We start from the raw sequence: 19,960 nt of genomic DNA, 5'->3' as shown, positions 1-19,960 counted from the left end.
GGGGGGCATGTTTTGCTAATCTTTAACATGTGAACAAGATTCGCAAACATATCAATAAATGGGTTTACAATGCATGCAAAACAATCGTTCATCATCCAAAACATTTAACCTTGAAAGACATGGATGGTCCTGCTTTTCAAAAAGGGATTTTTAAAACATATCAAATATCAGCGCTGGTAATCTTGTACGTATGAGAGCACTGCTGTGTGTGTTGTCTTCATTTTATTGGTGTGTTTTGTATTATTTTAACAATTAGGCTTTAAAAAGCAACAGATCAAATAGTGTATTATCTCCAGTTAAAGTTAATTCAAATATCTAAAATATTTTTCCGTGATACAAACAGTTGCTTGCCAACTGATGCAGAGGGTAAGGAATTTTTTAATCATGACAGATCCTTTGTCGTATTTCACACATTGGTCTTTCTTTTACACGGACAAAAGAATTTTTGTTGCATTTTCTTGCTTTTGAATGCCATAAATAGTAACTAGTGGCCTGCGAAAAAGCATCACAAACTATCAACCCAATCGCGGCATCCAGGTTACCTGAAGACTGTCTCTGCAGAAAATTAATCACAATTCAGCGCTGCCTACACTACCAAAGGATAAAAAGAGAAATGAAATTTGCAGGTATTCTTTGCTTTTTTGTTCAACACCAAATCTTGAAATAGGGAAGTAATTATTAGAATTAACTTTTTTTCCATTTTTTGTACCCTTTGAACTGCACTAGATGTTAACTTGATTATGTATTTGAATAGAATCGGTGACCGAAAATTGAAAAATTGAAGAATCAAATGTCAGTTTTCTTGTTTTGACAACTTGCTGATATTCATTCATACGAACTTACCATACTTTCACACAAATTTCATTCAAATAAAGAAGTCGGACACCCATGTGAAGATTCTCTGGGAGAATTCATGGTACACAAATTTTCCTTTCTGAATTCTGCTTTAATATTGTCTGGGAGTTTAATATAATGATCTTGAGGCCTTTCATAAGTACTAAAATGGGTTGAAAATTTTGTTTGTTACATGAATTGTGAAGGCCACATGGACCCCTAAGTAGCTTGCCTTATTCCCGAAGACTTTGAAATCTAAGTATCAAAATTAGGAGTCAAGAAAGTTCTTTTGCAAAAGTTCCACGAAACATTCAAATATCAGGGTCAGGACCACAATTCAGGTTTATTAATGAAATTTGGGATATGTATTTTGTAGAAATCTCTATAATTATCTCTAAACTTAATATAACTTGTTATCAAATCTTTTTGCAGGCATTGTTTTTCTCCTCATCATTGGATGTGTTTCTGGCGTTTCGGGTAAGGAGAAGAAATACTGCTCCTGGCCAAGCAATGTTGGTCATTTAGTTAGCCTCAAAGAGTTTTCTTCAGGTGATGGCTGCAACATCGCGGCTTGTCTCAGCGGAAAACGCATGGTCGGTGTGATCAACACAGGATGCCAAGCTGCTATCACGGAATGGAAACATCTTGCAGATCTTGATTCCTTTGACAGGCTAGTAAGAAACTGGGACCAAAAATGCATCCATGGTGGAAAATTTGTGCGTAACCTACAGTTTGGAGACGCAGAAGAAACAAATAAGGGGCCAAATATGCTTTGTGTTAAGGGCAAGATGGTTAGTTTTAAAGTCATGTGGATAGTTTCGAGACAGTTGAGCTCATTCCAAAGTGGCAATTATGTTGGATGAGGTATCATCCACGACACGAGATTTCGACTCACAGTAATCTACTCTGCGTAGTTAATTGGATGTAGTATTCTCAATGTGCATTAGCATAGCTTATTCTAAAATGTATGTTGACCTTTATCAAATATATATATGTGAGCTGTAATAATAAAAGTAGAAATACCATGAACTTTTTTTCGTGTATCTCCTCGGCCTGTACTGTGAATATGCTTGTATGAACACGGTCTTAATAAACATACTTTATCCAGCCAACCAATTTTATAAACATACTTTAACATACTTTATCCAGCTTCACGATATGGACTAATATAGCCGCACTCATGTACTGTCACTTGCCTAACTTTTACCAAGGAAGTTGTAGTTGTCCTAAGCAAACATACCCATAAATGTCAATGGAATCTCAGAAATCACAGACGTTATCATTTCCTGATCTCTTAACTAAAGGTTTCTGCATCCTGCTTACAAATTCAAATGTCTATATAATTGTCTATTGATAACAATACTAAGTTCTTTGTCAGTGTTTTTCTCAAATGGTATTCCGAGATGTTTTACCATCACAAATAACTAATAGATAAATCATACTGCACAGTGATCTTCAACTCCACGCATACCTTCCCCTTACTAGACAGCTAGCAAATCGTATTCGTATCTTTATTCGGTATGTAAATGCATAATTTCATGCTTAATTTGTTAGAGTAACTCAGTTGCTCTTCATGTTGTGCAAGGGGCCCTTTGTATTCATCGTGCTTCTTTGGTTACAAAAATTACCTTCAGTTCAGTTTCATATAATTTTAAAATTCCACTACATACAATCCAAAAAAGACAAAATTTAAATACAATTAAATATAACATGCTCAACTAATTAATGCAAGATAAATGCTAAACAAGAAACCTAAAAGAAACAATATATAGTATTACATCAAGAAGACAAAGGAATTGTATGTAGAGGAATTTCTTAAGGAGTGAATCTTCAATTTTTATCTGCCTTAAATAACGCAATAATTTGGCTTGCAAGATCGTGCTGTCACAACAAGGAAATTATTATCTGAAACAAAAGTCGACAAAACTACCAACTTTCTAGTTGAAATCCTTTTATAAGGACGTTAGTTTCAATTCTTTTGTTTCAAGATTTCCAAGGCACTTCATCTTCTCTATCCAGGCTGGTAAACTTACCGTTTTTCTTTGTTACACTAAAAGGACAGCAAAGGGGCGAGATATCTTCCTTGTGGAACGCCATAAGTAAGTGGATGGTCCTGGAACTAGCTGGACTAACTGAACTAGTGCTTCTGTTTGAACTGAACCATATGATAACTTATTTACCAGAACTAAACCAGGTAGCTAGATCCAATAGATCAATGATTAATGTTCAGGGTGCTAATTATAGTAATTCTATTCTTGAAGATCCACAAGAAGAAAAGGAGTTAGATGGTGAAGAAGTGGAGAATGGAAAGCAAGCCAATCAAACTTTTGTAAACCCAATTGAGGTCAGAGACCATCTTCGAAAAGTCTTCCAGAAAAGCAAGGATCTTCTTAAAGCTATTTTTGGCAGCACCCTAACAACAGAAAGCGCAGACCTTAATTCGGTGGACATGTTTTTTATTGATTTGGTTGCTGTTCCGCCATCAAGGTTCAGACCGGTATGTATCGAAAGGATGTCTTCAATTTTTTCGATCCATATTGAAGATAAGGTAAACAGGTTTTTTAAGAAAGTATTTGCAGGAATAAGGAACACTAAAACCGCCATTTTGGTGTCGCGTTAAAGACAAACTGTGATGTCGTCATTTGCATTGAATGGTTTGTTCAGTAAGCGCAATAAGCGCAGGAATAAACCGTGAAAGTGCTTAAGGAATAGCACGGGTTTCGTTCTTTAGTGGTCTCGCTTCTTGTAAGTACCAAAAGCCCATTTCAATGATGGTAAAGTCCTATGGAATTCCCTCGTTTAATTGCTTCGTTTTTTTAATCACAGTAAAATAAACCTGATTGCAAATTTTCGCATTATGCCGACTCGTTGATTCATGAGCAGTGTAGAATTAGGTTGACGCAAATACTTTAGAAACTTTTGAATTAAAATGTTGACCATTCAGCAGAAGACCTTAAGTATAATTATTTAAAAGCCATAAAAATCTTCGTGTAGCCTTGTTATACAACACTTGAAAGTTATTTATTTAAAATTATATAGGTATCTAGTTTTGGCGAAAAGAGATTCGAAAACCCACAGACAGCAAATCTGAACAAAATTCTCATCGATTGTAAACTGGTTTGCAAATGTTTAGAAGAGACGCAGAAGAAAGACAAAGACACGGAGGATAACGGGCAGACAACTATTACGATGACCACAAGAAGGGTGAGTTTAACCTATTTACAGAAATGAATTATTTGCCCATTGATTGATATAGTGTCTGCATGGAAAACTGGATTCTCAAAAAGCACTGTGGATTTGATATAATGGATGGTACGAAAGGATGATAGACGGTAAACAACCATTTTTTGTGTTTTTAGGTGGAGGAGGGTTTTGTCTTTGGGTTTGTAAAAGGCTTTGACATGGGGAAAAATTGCGATAAGATGTTTTTTTGTTTGGAGGTGTCCGAAATAAAATGTTAATTTGAGAATATATGTATTTTCATTTCAATAGAAAAACAGTGCCCCTATTGGAGTAACTGGTAAGACACCAGCTGAGAGGCTTCAGAATGCTTGGATAAAGTTGCAGATTGATGTGAATTGCCATATGGATAGCGACCTTGACAAATTATCCATGGACAAAGTTCCTGGGATACGGCAGGTACGCGAAAGCTTAGAAATCATTTTGTCTTTTCTACCTTGGTAACCCTTGTAAATTACGCACAGTCTTAGACGTGAGGGATGGGTTCAGCAAAAGCATACGATATCATGCAACTAGGAGAAAGGAACTTGAATGGGAAATGCACGTTCGTTTTCAGACATTTGTTGATAACAAGCCTACGTTCCTGTCGCGTTCCCAAGGAAGAGGACCCGTGCGATTGTATCAGAATTTTTCATAAGACCAGGGGGGGGGGTAGGCAAGGGGGCAATGGGTTTCCCAGTTTGTCGCTAAATATAATAACATCGGTTTAAATTATTTATATTGATAAACCTTTATTTTACAAAAAATACATTGAGCCAAAGTATCCAAGTAAAACAGCATCAGCAAAATGTTTGCCACCATTGGGGCAAGAAGGAGTAAGAAAAAACTTTCTTTACATTGGTGGCCCCTCTAGTTAATGATCAGTGGCGTTGGTCTTGATATATGCAATTGACTTTTAGGTATAAAACAGAATGTAGGTGAAATATAGACAGACGGCAAAATTTTTGACAAAAATATTAAAAATATTATCCTTTTCAGCTTTTCCTTTAAAATGTGGTTTTAAAGCACTTTGATTTTTTTTTCAATGGTCTAACTGATTTCTGCTTTGTTTTGTTATGTAGCTGCTTGAAAAGAAGGAAGGACTTTTTCGCAAACACATGATGGGAAAGCGTGTTAATTTTGCGGCAAGATCTGTAATTTCACCTGACCCTTACCTGAACACAGACGAAATTGGAATTCCTGAGGTAAATCCTAACCTATAAGACCTTTAAGTTTGCTTAATGTTATAACGTCATGTTAACCACACCAAATTCAGTGTGATTTATTTTTCATATTTTAATGATATGATTTTGAAATTTTTAAAAACAGCTGAAACTTTAGAAGTAGCACTTAAGTGTGGACACAACTCGTGCTAAAGATATTTCTGTCCAACATTCCTCAAGTTATTATACGTTAGATGAGGACTAAGATTTCCTTCAATAATTTCTTGATTTTTGTTACATCTGTTAGATCTTTGCGAAAAAACTGACGTATGCACAACCTGTTACGCCCTGGAATTGCCAGAAACTCAGAACAGCTGTAACCAATGGGCCTAACAACCATCCTGGGTAAAATTTGTTAGTCTTCTCTTATTTTGTATTGCGATCTCATTTCAACGTTAGCGAAGAAAAGTTTATAGTTTCTTCGACACCACATCAAGTTATCATATATTAACTATCTTGCTTGTGTATTTTTTTTATTTCTCAATTGAAATTAGTATCGTATCTTATCGAGCTAATTTTTCCTTCATCTTCCAACTTTAAATAGAGCCGTGATGGTTGAGCATGAAGACGGTAGAAAAGTGATATTGAGTGCTACCAACAAAAGCCAAAGGGAGGCTATCGCAAAAAGGCTGCTTACTCCAGTTACAAATGAAAAGCCTCAGCTCGGTTGCAAAAAGGTATTGGGTTTTTTTACAAAGCATTGCTAACAGGAAAAAACAGCAAGATTGCATGCTCTTTTTTATCTGCAATTCTAGTCTGTTTTATACTTTTAAAGCCACAGATGTTTATTGTACCAGTTTATTTTTAACCATATTGTCTTCAGGAAAAAGTATGGTTAGATAGATACCTTCAAATGTCACAGAATATCTAGGAAAACGGCCTGCCACTAAGAGAATATATAATTTTTTATTCCAAGATAGAAACATGTTATGATATTATGAATTTGACCCTGCTTACTGAAAGCTGAGGAACAAGGGCAAAACAAGATCTCTTAACGGGCGGATTTGTTACGTTTATTTCTATTTCAGTTCCTTTTCGTTTAGGTTTACAGGCATCTTGTCACTGGGGACGTTATGTTACTGAACAGACAACCGACTTTGCATCGCCCAAGTATAATGGCACATAAGGTAGAGCAAGCTTTTGCTTCCCAGAAATAAAATTGAAAATTGTCTTTCCTTTTTGTATCTGTTTGTTTCATTTTCCCTTTTCTCAATTTAGAGCGTCTATACTTTCAAAACAAGATTATAAACGTTTTTATGTGATAATTATTTTGATATACGAATAACATTTTCTTTTAGCTTTTCTTGCTGTAAATCAAAGATTTTTAACACTAATTTGTTCAGCGCTTCAGAATATATATATGTAGGTGTTGGTGCTCTATAAGTGCATTTTTATAATTATTTATTGTTATTTAGGTGTCCTTAATTTTTGGTTAGAAAAAGAAAAATTTGTATTTTAGCCTTGTCAATATATTATATTATGTCATATCAAATCATATCACATCATATCATATCATATCATATCATATGATATCATATGATATCATATCATATCATATCATATCATATCATATCATATCATATCATATCATATCATATCATATCATATCATATATCATATCATATCATATCATATCATATCATATGATATCATATCATATCATATCATATCATATCATATCATATCATATCATATCATACCAAATCATATATCAAATCATATCATATCAAATCATATTATATTATATTATATTAGATTATATTATATTATATTATATTATATTATATTATATTATATTATATTATATTATATTATATTATATTATATTATATTATATTATATTATATTATATTATATTATATTATATTATATTATTATATTATATTTTATTATATTATCTTATCTTCACTTATCTTATCTTATCTTATCTTATGTGTTGTATTTTAGTATTTACTTTTATCTCATACACTGCAGCTTTAGTTTTACTTATAAGCTAAACTTGAGAAGTCAGAGTAATTATAGTAAAAGCCTGTCGTTTTGTTGCTTTGATTATTAACTATCACTAAGAGCAGACATAAAGCGAGGAATTTTGTCGAAAAATTAACTCTCAAAATTTTATTGCTCTTTGAGAAATTGCTATCAAGGAATTCGTTATATTTACTCGAAGTCATTCATTCTGCACAAAACTCGTCATTGCATCACGAAAAAGCATCAAAATGAGTAGAGTCCTCAAAGGGAACTATTTATATTCAAACATCCTTTGCAACATAAAAGTAATTCAATGAGCTTGGACAGTTATTGCTCTAGTGTCAACCCTATCACGCAACCCTATACCGTACTAAAATGTACAGTAATATGACTAATTCTCCAGCCCGTTGCTCGCTATATAGATTTCTCAAATTTTGTTGGATATCAGTGCAGTGTGTTCCTGTCACTTTTGTTATTTCATTCTTAGGCAAGAGTCCTTCCAAATGAACGAACAATACGTTTGCACTATGCAAATTGTAAAGCATATAACGCAGACTTTGATGGCGATGAAATGAATGCACATTTCCCACAAAACGAACTAGGACGCTCGGAGGCATACAATCTTGGTACTCTCACTCTCTTTTCTATTTACTGAATGGTTATTTTAGCCCTTTGCAACTCCTCTCCGCTTTTTTCACTAAATCTCATTGGGTTATTATTTTGTATCATGTTAATGATAGCAGTATTTATCATGTTCCATAAATTTAGCATTATTCTCTCCTCGAAAAAGGTTTCAACATCTTGTTAACATTGCAATCGTGCTTTTACTTGGGTTTTTGGAGATACTCATAATTCCTTAAACCCTTACCTTTAGGTATCTTAGATTTCCGATTAAGTGGGTTCAATAGGGGGGGGGGGGGGATTGTCGTAGTAAATTATTTTTGAAGGGACTGCTTTTATGCAGAAATTGCTATTATTCAGTATCCAAGCTTTGACTCTTTGTGCATCTGATTTGGTGTAGAAGGCATTTGAACTTATTTTTTAGTGAGCACCAATTTCCAGTATCTAAGTCCAAAGGATGGCAAGCCCTTAAGTGGACTTATTCAAGATCATGTTGTGTCAGGAGTATCAATGACAAGTCGAGGCGTTTTATTCAATAAGTATGTTTGTAATATTATTTCTTGATATTTGGCACATATTGTAAGACTGTTAGTGTCTTAAATTGTTAATTTTTTATCTCAAGTTAAAGCAGCATGGCCTAAAAATTTTTTAGAAAAATGTTTGAAAAAAAAATTAAAAGAGCATACATTTTCACGTTTTCTTTGCTGCTAGCTTTTTCTTTTACTGCTGTTTATTTTCTATCTTTTGATTTTATTGATGAAGTCATTAAGCCCTAGCAGCTAGTTACATATCAAGGGCTGCCCATGCCAATTACCTAGTCAGCCGAAGCTGTACTCAATTTAGTAGCTTTGGCATTCTCATGTCAACAAGTAACATAATTTTGTTTTGTTATCGTTTTTCTGCTGAAATATTGTCAAACTTACGTCCTCTAATGTCACGACTATTGCCTTCCCTTTTGATAGAGAGGATTATCATCAACTTGTGTTTGGAGCTTTGACTGACAAGCCCGGGAAGTTAGTCGTTTTGCCTCCATGTATATTGAAGCCAGAGCGACTTTGGTCAGGAAAACAGGTACTTGATACTTGTACAAATCATATGGCTTTGCATATCCGAAACAAACAAATAGAACATCAGTTATAGGATATTTGGACGCATTCCTTGGCACCTAGGAGCATTTTTCACAACTTTAAGTACCAGGCTTCTCATAGCCTTCGCCTATTACCAACGTATCAGTGCAACCTATGAAAGTTTGTCAGTGACTCAAAGTACCAGTGAACACATAGACGCAAAGGTCTACATATACTCTAGGCAACAGAGGTTTCAAACAAGGCATTGCAGCCATTGTGCCCTTTTGATTAGCTTTTACAAATTCTGCCTAACAAAGAGTGATTTAAGCATCAACTGAGAGCATCATACTTATCAACCAATATCTTGTAAACAGCTATATTTCGTTGATTGTCTTTCATTAGATCATTGATTGTATGGTTGTAATTCGCCCTTTTATGTAATCGATTCTGTTCTCTCAGGTTATCTCCACCGTTTTGGTCAATATCATACCAGATAAAAACCGACTGAACCTAGATAGCAAAGCCAAGGTTAATGACACCGTGAGTATTTACCTTAAAAGCACTTTACAGCCTTTAAACATACTTTACTTTTCACTTCTCAGTGTATAAAAAGAGAACTAGCCCTTCAACTTAGCTAGTGATACTAAAGCCAGAAACAACACATGCTAGTATTCATTATGTGATTATTGAATAACCCTCCAAATCAGCATCATGTAGTAACATATGCATAGTCAAATCATTTCATAGCTTTCTTTTGACATGGCTGGATTAACCAAGCTTAATGCATAAAACGAGTTCAACTTTTCAATATAGCAAATAACCTCAGACGTTTTATTTTCGATTTCATCACAGCCTTTTCCGCTTAACAGGCAACAGGCAACATATATGTGCTGTTATGTTGTAAGTAATATGGATGGAACTGGCCAAATGTGCATTATCGAAATACTGCACCCGTAGCTCCATAAAGGAATTTGTCGGCAAATAATCTAAAAAGGGGAAATGCTGTTACCATAATTACTCTAAATTCCCTGCAATTGGTTCTTGCTAGCAATTGAGCAATTTATAACATGCATCGTGATTGGATGAACGAATGATAAGGGGCTAATGTTGGAGCGTTGTTTTATCTCATCCCAACTACGCTTTTTCCTTAAAAGTCAATCGTTAAAGTCGAGGTATAAATTCACCATTTTATGTTACTGTTTTGAAGGATTTTTCATAGTGAGAATCAATGAGCATTGTCTTTTTTATCTCTTGTTGTCTCTAGAACTGGCCGAAAACTCACAAGAAGCAGGCTGCCTCGCCACTTTTACGAAACGTGATAAAAGATCCTTTTCTTAATGAAGTATTTGTGAGTACGGTTTTTTTCTTTTAATGCCCACTTTTTACAAACTTTCCGAAGTCATGGCAATCAAATGTTTCTGTATTCAGTATCAGTTGTGAAACAACCAAAGCGTTTGTCTGTTTATTTCGAATAGATTTACTATATTTAGGGCTTAAAACTGTTTATACAGATAGTTATAAAGCTATAACCAAGGGTTTTCCGATGTTGTCTACCCAGCTGGAAGTTGGTCTAGACGACAAAAAGACGATGATTTAGGACAGACTGTATCTCAAATATATTTTTGCTCACTAATATCTGCCAAGCTTTGTCAAGCATAATAAGTTACTAGAATCTTCATTAGTGGGTGATGATGACATCATTCAATAGGGTAGATATATTTCACTACAGCATATTTTCTTACTCGAACTTCATAATTGTGTAGCTCATAGTTTGTTGTTATTCCCTCTGACATCATCTGTAGATAATTTTTACATCGAGACAAAGAAGGCACGTCAAATGATACTTTCATTTCTATCGCCCAGGATGGAGAAAATCTTAAATGAGCTTGCTTTATGCATGTGGCACGATTAACGGATCAGTAATATAGCCTGAACCCCATGCCTACTGTTTTTATCTCAGATGTCGTCTTCTGTCATCGCTAGTAAAGTTTTTTTCCAACAAAATAATCTTCAAGATTTCCAGTGCAAGAAAAAAAAGTTTTTTCTTGGTTTTTCTTCAGGTTATCATAAGGTCAGGAGAAATTATGACAGGGATTTTGGATAAGAACCAATATGGTTCTTCGCAATTTGGTCTTGTGCACTGCGTATATGAAGTGAGTGAGTTTTAAGTCTTTATTTCCTGGATCTAGACATATAGTCGTAGTAACATACTCGAACACCGTGACTGCTTCTAACTAAATATTCACCATGATCATTGTCTGGAGATGGCCTCGTAAAACCATGTAAGGTAAATAAGACTGTACTTCCTCTCCTACCTCTATTTTTCTAGTACTCCTGTTTTCAAACAACAGTAACCGCTCCATAATGCCTGCTCCTTGTACCTGAATTTCTAGAAAAAGTGTTTCAGGAGATTAACAGAATGGAAAATTTTTTGTTTTCTTACCTTTTTGTATGTTTCAAAAGCTTTTGAAAAATTTATTAAAGATAAGCAAAAGGGCAAGGCAACTTTTAAGTTGGAGCTCAACTTTTATTTGTGTCCAGAGAAGGTATATTTTCAGATTTTTCTCTCCGACTGCTCCTATCTAGAGGCTATGGAGCTGAACAGAGAAAGGGTTTTTCATTTTTATTTTTGGAGAAGCGGGCTTATACGAAATAACTTTTACAAAATGGTCTTATTAGAAATAACGTTGTTGTTTTTGTTTTTCGTACCTATGCTAGGTATATGGTGGGGTTACCTCCGGCAAGCTTCTCTCGGCACTTGCGAGGCTGTTTACTATCTACTTACGTTTGCGGGGATTCAGTCTGGGTGTAGAAGATATTCTTGTAACGCCGAAAGCAAACAGAAAAAGATGGCAGCTGATCGAATCTAGCCGATGCTGTGGAGAGGAAGCAGCTGCTTCTGCCCTTGGTTTGCCAGAGAATTGTGAAAGGTGAATAGGTTCTATGATAACTTGCGAATGATTTTTACCTTCTTCGTTACTTACTCTGCAAGACGTTTCAATCGGAATTCTATTGTTTGTATATTGCTAGGGAAAGGGTCTTTCATTTGTGTGGTTCTTCTCAAAATTATGATGATTGTTTAGTTTAAAATTTTAACCTAGTGACATTTGGGCTTACAGTTTTTGCATGTTTTCCTATGTTGGTTTTTTGTCGATAAGTAAATGGACTGTTACCAGAGTCCATTTGTCCGTATAGTTGCTTCTAGAGCCGTAATGTATAATATGGAAAGAATGATTGCTTCTTTCTTTTTCAGAATGTTTGTCCTTGCTTAGAGTTTATATTCCTTTGCAACGTTGGACCTTTTATGGAACTTTAATTCCTTTGAAAAGGTGGTTCTTGCTTATAGCTTCCCTTATTTTGTTTCTTTATAGAAACGAGCTGACAGAACGATTACAAAAAGCACAATACTCTAATCAGGGCATTGACTTGAAGCAGTTGGATTTAGCAATGAAGAAACAAACGGATATGTACCAAAATAAGATAAATTCGTATGTATCACTTTATTGCTTTTCAATTAACAAATTTCCAGCATTGTTTACATCTTAAATTTTAGTATTATAATAATACGTAAATGCTTTAAAGGTACAGATCAGCTAAAAATAATATTTTACTTTGTTACCTAGAAGGTTTGAAGAACTGTATCAGTTAAAAATCACTAATATATATGATATATATGTAACCTGTCAACAATTCTTGTGTATATTTGCTTTTTAGGGCATGTGTTCCACAAGGTCTTTACAGGCAGTTCCCAGATAATTCATTGCAGCTAATGGTTCAGTCAGGAGCAAAAGGGTCGTCTGTTAACTGCATGCAGATCTCTAGTTTACTGGGACAGATTGAGTTGGAAGGACGGAGACCCCCGTTAATGCTTTCAGGTCGCTCTTTGCCTTCTTTCCTCGCCTACGACACAAGTCCAAGGGCCGGGGGTTTTGTCGATGGCAGATTCCTTACCGGCATTAGGCCACAAGAGTATTTCTTTCACTGCATGGCTGGTCGTGAGGTAATGATTTATTTGTCTGCATTGCTTTGAAGTAGATATCTATATTGTATTGGTAGAGCTTCAGAATGGCCGGTTGGGTCATTCAGTGCGTATAATTCTGTTTTAAAACATAGCATAAAACCTTGAGATAATTCTTCTGATCTATTTTACAAGGGTTTGGTTGACACTGCCGTAAAGACTAGTCGTTCAGGCTATCTCCAACGATGCCTCATCAAGCATTTGGAAGGCCTGATGGTGCAATATGATCTGAGTGTGAGGGACAGTGATGGCTCCGTAGTGCAATTCCTATATGGCGATGATGGTGTCGATGTACTTAAATCCCAGTACCTAGGCGGTAATCAGTTCCAGTTCATTGCAAGGAACTACAAGGTACGAATATGCTAAACTTCGTATTCATTGATAACTGATACTTAACGAGTAATCTGTTGAAGGGAAGCTAAAACGTAAATTTTACCTTCCACAATCTAATATTCATCTCTTGCTCCGTAGAAAAGTTTCTTTTTCATTTATAGATATATTTGAAACAATCAATGAATATATTGATCTGCAACCTTGTAGTAGTTCTTAAGCTTACGAGAATATTTCATTTTATAGTGCTATATGCGGCAGTTAAAGCCTCATTTGGCTTTGAAGGCAATGGAAAAAGAGGAGGCTACCAAGAAGGCCAAAAAGGTGACAATATCTGCATATTTCTATCCAATTCAATTCAGCTGTAATTGGATTTGTGTTTGTTGAGAATGGAGCCATTTTCCCCGTGCATCTTACGAAACCCAAGAAATCTGACCACGTTTGTTAAAAGAAAGGATGAAGCCGAAATGTATATGGCTTAATGTTTTGCTGTTCCCGGACCCTTTTTATTAACTGGAATTATGACTTTTCCTTTAGGTAAAAAAATGGATCAATAAACACGGAATGCCTACAAGCTCAACATTCATTCATACGAAAAAGTCTCCCTACTTGTTATTTGAAGATGATCATAAGGAAACGCTGTTGAGTAGAAGCCAACATTCCTCCGAGGAGGTAAGTGAAATGCATATCTTACATTATTGAAAATTGTCGGTTGAGATAGGTTTTACACCGCCGATACTAGGTACCCATTGACTTACTCCAACCTCAACTACGTACCTATTCACTGCCAGATAGACAAGCCCACTTCACAAGAATAACAGTTGCGGTCTTTCTATCGAATTAAAGCTAAAATATCGCCATATTATCCTCATTCGAAGTAATTTCGAGGCTATTGAATTTAATGATTTTTCGCAGGTACAAGAGCAACTCTTCAATTCTTGGGCAAATCTTAATGCGCCTACAAAACACAGGTATTTTCTTTGTCTGTTTTTGTAAATTTTTGCAATTTAGATGGTTATTTCCTTGAATTTGATTTTATTTTAAACATTTTCTGTATAGTATTTTCATCACAAACGGTGGTGTCCCTGAGATTGCCTGTTCTAAATTATCCATGTTTACATTTCTGTTTTATGAGATTATTTAGAGGACCAAGGTACCCGAAAATCTGTTTGTGATGAAAACAAATTAGAAATATATACTGTTCTTTTTGTCACGAAGTTGTAATACCTCACTAAGTCACTAAGTCGTTGATTCAAGGCTATTTCGAAAAAGGTGTTGTGAATCCCAGAAAACATTTTTTAGACCAACTTATTTTTGCAAATTCCTGAAAAATGACCTTATGGCAGCTAAAGATTGTGCAAAAGGTGATTGTCCAAGTTAGGAAAAAAGAGGTCGTTATCTTTATTTATATAAAACCTCTTCGTAACAATGTGAAAAGTAAATAATGTTTTAATAAACCCTGTTTTTTATACAATCGTTTCTGTTGTAATTGTTTAATTCCTTTGCAGCTACGAGTCAAAATGCCGTCCGTGTCCGGACCCTGTTTTGTCTATTCTCCGTCCAGATTGCCACTTTGGCTCCATTTCAGAGGCATTTTTCGACACGCTGAATGAGTACATTGCAATGAACCCAAATTGTCTACTTAGCAAAGAAAATGACAGGTTTGACATCTTTTAAGCGCCAATGGTTGTCTTCTTCGACAAGAATTGTTCTTCTAAGTTTATCCGAAATTCTGCAGCTGAATAGACATTTAATTCAAGGATATTTGCTGTGATAAAATAATTTATTGGATGTTGTCCAAAGGCATTGAATAAAATTTTGATGAAAAGGAAATGGCAGAAATCTTGCAAGATTCTTCACCACTATGTTCCAAGAGATTCCTATGACAATGAAAATAGTGATGTTTTGTACTTTTTCATGCTTGCTTTAAACTGCACTGTCGTGTAACTTTGCAAACTCATAGCCAAACAAAAATCATGTACCTTTTCCTCAAAAACCTACATTTGGATGATCGAGTTGTTTTACAGAGACTAGTTTTAGCCTCCACAAATATCAACGAGAATCTGCTGGACCAACTTGTTTGATAACATCTATTTTTTCTATGGTTAAAAGATTCGAAAAGACCGTAACTTGAAGTAACCGGAGGCTACAGAATCTGCAGTTAGTGTAACCTTTGTGTTTTTTCTAGAAAACTCGTTCGCACAGATCAGTTTTATGCTTTGATGCTATTCAAGTATGCAAGATCGCTGGCAGAGCCAGGTGAAGCTGTAGGCCTTCTTGCCGGACAAGTGAGTTTTTACTAGAAGAACCATTTATCTTTTATATATCTAAAGAACAGTTTCATTTTCTCTTCTATAATTAAATTCAATTATGATGCCAAGCTAATGAAGTCATCATACAGGTATAATGATCATTCACTGCCGAATTGTTTTCTGACTGTGCTACTCATTTTTAAAAGGATTGATTAAAAGTACTTATGGTGGCAGCGTAGATATTAAGAACCTTGTTTATAGTTGATTCAAATTATGATTGAAGCACGCTGTTTATAGAAAACATACAAAAAGCTTTTTTATTTTCAAATTCTCCAGTTGGTTTTCATATGGTTCTCAATTTATGAACCTGCAAGAATATATGAACATGCACTTTTTCCCACTTAACTCTTGTAAGAATTGTTTGCAATTATTGAATATCAACGAAAAGAACGACAATACTGCTACAACGTTTTCATCCATTTCATAAAAATCTTAGCCTTCAGTCCATAGGTGAACCCTCCACACAGATGACACTGAATACATTCCATTTCGCTGGCCGTGGTGAGATGAACGTCACCTTGGGAATTCCTCGTCTCAGGTATCAGTAAACTTTGGTCACCATTTTAGCGTAAAGATAATTGCGCATTGTTGTGGATTCTTAGATGCCTTTCGTTCACAAACAAATCCATCCATCGATCAGCTTGTCATTTCCAACTTGTGTTGTGTCTTATTTTACGTGCAGAGAACACGGAGCCAGAGAACAGATGATGTGCTTATTACGTGTCTTGATTCTAACTGAACTAAAATTGCTTTTAACTAAACATACTTATGATTATGGTTTTTTGTCATAAGTATTTTGATCGCCAACAAGGCAAAACAAATAAGGCATATGTTGTGTAAGAAGGAAGAACCGCAGGATAGGCTGTCCGCCGGATTCTGTGAATCTTGCAATGAGATTTTAAAATGAAAGATATACAGGAACAAAGCAATACGACGACGAGAATCCAATGTCACGAGATAAAATTTTCAAAATAAATTAAATTTAAGAAATATACTAATATTTCGCCCCGGCATACAGGGCTTCATCAGAGTGTCATATTTGATCCATTCACCCAAAGAAAGGCACCTTGCAAAAGGCGATCCGTCAAATTAGAAAATTAGCGTTGTAATTAAAAAATGTATTTAGAAAGAACTGAAATTCCCTTTCGGCCAAGCACAATTTAGGGAAGATCAGAGGGGAGGTTAAAAAACAAGCTTTCTATTTAAAGTAAAGAAGCAACTGGCAATTTCACCAAAGTCGGAACGCTAGCTTCAGCCTTCGAATGTTTATCTGCAAATGTTTTTGCTAAAAGTAACCGAGTGCTTAACTTTTTAAGTAACCTAACTTCTCTTTATCCCCATTGTTGTGTACCCCCATTTATATGATATATGGAATAATTTTGTGATTTCATTCGACAGAGAGATTCTCATGACTGCGAGCAGTGCCATCAAAACCCCAACGATGGATGTTTTAGTATGGGATGGCGCAGCTGCTTTGAAGCAAGCTAAAAAGTTGCAGAAAAAGCTTAACAGAGTCACCTTATCAGATGTACGACGGTTTCTTTACCTTCCTTTGTCTTACATCTTATTTTCAATCTCAATTTATCAAGGATTTAAACTTGCATATAGCAGCTAATGTAAGCTTAGCTTTATTTAAGAAAATTCATAAGTGATCTGTTCGTAAACCATTAATGCAATCTTTGGGGGGGGGGGATTCTTTCCTACAGGGAATCACCATAGATAACAAGGGAATCTCTACATCATGTTTGTAGAGGAATCGTTATCGGTTTATACAAAGTCCTACTTGAGTAGTTAGGCATAGATTAGTTATTTCATTGTGAAAATTCATTTGCTTTTTAACTTGGCTGATCGGCTTTTAAGATAATTTTCTCATCAAGAAACCAGTCATATATCGTCCGGGTGAAGCAAAGACTAAACTACGTTGTAATCGAGGAAGGGTTGTTTTCTAGTCTTTTTCTTGTTTTGCTTGTTTCAGGTTATTCAGAAAATTGAAGTTTTCGAGAGCCTTGCCAAGGATACAAAGTCAGGGTAGGCTTTTTTCAATGACCAGATTTTTACCGTATGGTTTGATATGGCCCCTTAAAATACGACATTAATTTACCACAATGGACCACTCTTCTGATTCTGAAAACGATAGATTTTCATAAAATGCAAAGTGAACAGAAGATGTTATAATTGATTGCTTTGTTTGGGTAACAAAAACTTGTTTGGGTAACAAAACTTACTTACTTATTTGTTACAGGAAGGGATGATAAAGGAAAATGATAATATCACCAATAATGTGATGCATGAATTTGCAATTAGAATACAAGTAAAATGCATTTACAGTGCAAAAATGGTGATATTACGATGCAATTACACTACAATACAATATGCTACTATATCATACAACACACAAAAGGCTACACAAGACAATATAACAAAATTATAATGCCATAACAATACAATAGCATTGCAATAACAATACAATACAGTACAATACAATGCAATACAATACAATACAATACAATACAATACAATACAATACAATACAATACAATACAATGCAGTGCGATGCAAAAATCTACTACTTTCTTATACAATACACAAAACAACGCAAGACAATGCAATACTATTACAATGCAGTAACAATACAATACAATACAATACAATACAATACAATACAATACAATACAATACAATGTAATACAAAAATAATCTACTTTCTCATACAACCCATACAAGGCAATGCAAGACAATACATTACCATTACAATGAAATAACAATACAATACAATAAAATCGAAAATTAATTAGTTAGTTATAAAGTAAAAAACATAAATAGATAAATGAATGAGTGAATTTTCTTATCCTTTTACCCATTTTATATCCCTTGTTCATGTATTACACGATTCTCTCTTGAAACAGAGCTAAAGAGAGGTACAGACAGTTCAGAATAAGAATGGAATTCTTGCACCGATCTGTTTACAAGGTAATTTCTTTTTGTCGTGTGTTTACTCTGAAGTTTGTCCGTTGTTGGTTTATGAAAGGATTTTCCAATGATTAATCTAGGAGTGCTGAGAGATGCAAGAGAAAAATCAGTATCACAAGCCATCTCTTGCATTTGGGTCTCTATGAAGCAGGCTTTGAAATTTAATTAAAGTCGCGTCAGAGAACAGGCAGGCAGGTTACGAAAATTGACAAATTCCTGACCTGATTTTGTACAATAAAACTTGGATCATGCAGTTATTGGGAATAGGGCAACTGAGAAATTGCACCGAAAATTGTGTCAAAATTATTGATCTTTTGTTCCCATTCCAGGATGATTATTCAGTCACGCCCAAAGACATTCTGGTTTACGTTGAAAGATTTTTTCTGCGAAGGATTATTATGGCAGTGAGGAAGTTGTGCAGAGTCAAGGCAGTCGAGAAGTATGTTTATGCAACGTTGATCTTTCTGCTTATCGGAAAAATCATTGCTCCAAAGACGTTATTGAAATACACTTTAACCTTTACTTTTGCATGAATGAAGTTTTTCGCCAGTATCATTGATTTAGTTCTCAGCCTCGCTTATATAATCTCAACTTTAGCTATGCTTGTTGTCAGAGTTGATCGCGAGGCTGGCTTCACAATCCCACCAAGATATAATGATTTGATTGCAATATCGTCTTTAAAGAATACCGAAAATTTGCCATAGTTTAATGACTGCCTCTACTGTCCTTTCGCATTTCTTGTGCTGTATCATCGCGTTTTGGGTCGACCAGCACCGTATCCAATATAAATGATCCCAAATAATGAATTCTACCGACTCAGGTTTTTTGTTTGTGTTTTACCTCTATGTATTAATTCGAGTATATATAAAGATACGATAAAGGTTCAACTAAATTGATGTTGTCATACTTATATTCCAATCTATTTCGTTATAGGCAAATGAAGGCGATGGAGGAACGATTGGAGACCGCCGCAAGTTTTGAAGACGACGGTAGAGGTAACTCAAATCTTATCCTTTAATCAACTTGTCCTTTTCTTAAGTTTAAGTTAACGTATTTTTATTCCTCCAGCTGTAATGTTATGATTTAAGTTATGCGCTTTCTCTTCAAATAAATGTCAGAGGATTAGATAGCGTTCATTTTTTTAAATTTTTGAGTATTTGGCCGTAAATCCCTTTTACGTGTTAATTTTTACTTTGGCTCGAATTAACGTTTCGTGTGAATCTAATCTAATTCTCAACAGCGGTTTGCTCTTGGAAAAACAGCCCATGACTCGTTAACAGCCCAACCCAATTATAAAGGCTGGACAGAAGAGGCAACATCAAAAGCTCCTCAAGGATTCACATTTAACAATTTATTTCTTTTTTAAAGTTTTTTATACTCAAACGAGTAAGCATTGTT

The 19,960-nt window shown here is 35.0% G+C and overlaps 2 protein-coding genes across 3 annotated transcripts in view; both read left to right on the top strand.

Moving 5' to 3' along the window:
- The window catches only part of LOC135684293 (DNA-directed RNA polymerase I subunit RPA1), a 38,662-nt gene that overhangs the window by 5,695 nt on the left and 13,007 nt on the right, over positions 1-19,960 (top strand). For both annotated transcript variants that reach the window (XR_016145252.1, XM_065199795.2), the window contains exons 3-30: positions 3,096-3,331; positions 3,874-4,038; positions 4,327-4,473; positions 5,136-5,258; positions 5,524-5,621; positions 5,821-5,953; positions 6,320-6,403; positions 7,732-7,870; positions 8,290-8,404; positions 8,828-8,936; positions 9,392-9,472; positions 10,197-10,280; positions 10,993-11,085; positions 11,651-11,862; positions 12,304-12,420; positions 12,647-12,932; positions 13,086-13,301; positions 13,527-13,604; positions 13,818-13,952; positions 14,196-14,251; positions 14,789-14,941; positions 15,469-15,568; positions 16,036-16,130; positions 16,991-17,120; positions 17,568-17,620; positions 18,499-18,562; positions 18,892-19,001; positions 19,496-19,557. Coding sequence is in view for 1 of the 2 variants with exons in the window: in XM_065199795.2 (XP_065055867.2) it covers positions 3,096-3,331; positions 3,874-4,038; positions 4,327-4,473; positions 5,136-5,258; positions 5,524-5,621; positions 5,821-5,953; positions 6,320-6,403; positions 7,732-7,870; positions 8,290-8,404; positions 8,828-8,936; positions 9,392-9,472; positions 10,197-10,280; positions 10,993-11,085; positions 11,651-11,862; positions 12,304-12,420; positions 12,647-12,932; positions 13,086-13,301; positions 13,527-13,604; positions 13,818-13,952; positions 14,196-14,251; positions 14,789-14,941; positions 15,469-15,568; positions 16,036-16,130; positions 16,991-17,120; positions 17,568-17,620; positions 18,499-18,562; positions 18,892-19,001; positions 19,496-19,557 (3,474 nt within the window). In the remaining variant the exon portion in view is untranslated. The remainder of the gene's footprint in view (positions 1-3,095; positions 3,332-3,873; positions 4,039-4,326; positions 4,474-5,135; positions 5,259-5,523; positions 5,622-5,820; positions 5,954-6,319; positions 6,404-7,731; positions 7,871-8,289; positions 8,405-8,827; positions 8,937-9,391; positions 9,473-10,196; positions 10,281-10,992; positions 11,086-11,650; positions 11,863-12,303; positions 12,421-12,646; positions 12,933-13,085; positions 13,302-13,526; positions 13,605-13,817; positions 13,953-14,195; positions 14,252-14,788; positions 14,942-15,468; positions 15,569-16,035; positions 16,131-16,990; positions 17,121-17,567; positions 17,621-18,498; positions 18,563-18,891; positions 19,002-19,495; positions 19,558-19,960) is intronic.
- Positions 429-1,869, top strand: LOC135684320 (uncharacterized). The gene is made up of 2 exons (XM_089115631.1): positions 429-626; positions 1,267-1,869. The coding sequence occupies exons 1-2, from the start codon at positions 614-616 to the stop codon at positions 1,695-1,697; spliced, it is 444 nt and encodes a 147-aa protein (XP_088971757.1). The 5' UTR covers positions 429-613; the 3' UTR covers positions 1,698-1,869.

This window comes from Rhopilema esculentum, unplaced genomic scaffold (assembly GCF_057945365.1).
Source record: "Rhopilema esculentum isolate cy_ngs unplaced genomic scaffold, ASM5794536v1 HiC_scaffold_35, whole genome shotgun sequence".
In the NCBI taxonomy this organism is placed as follows: Eukaryota; Metazoa; Cnidaria; class Scyphozoa; order Rhizostomeae; family Rhizostomatidae; genus Rhopilema; species Rhopilema esculentum.
The sequence above is the reverse complement of the archived record's forward strand: the minus strand, read 5'-3'. Positions and strand labels throughout refer to the sequence as shown.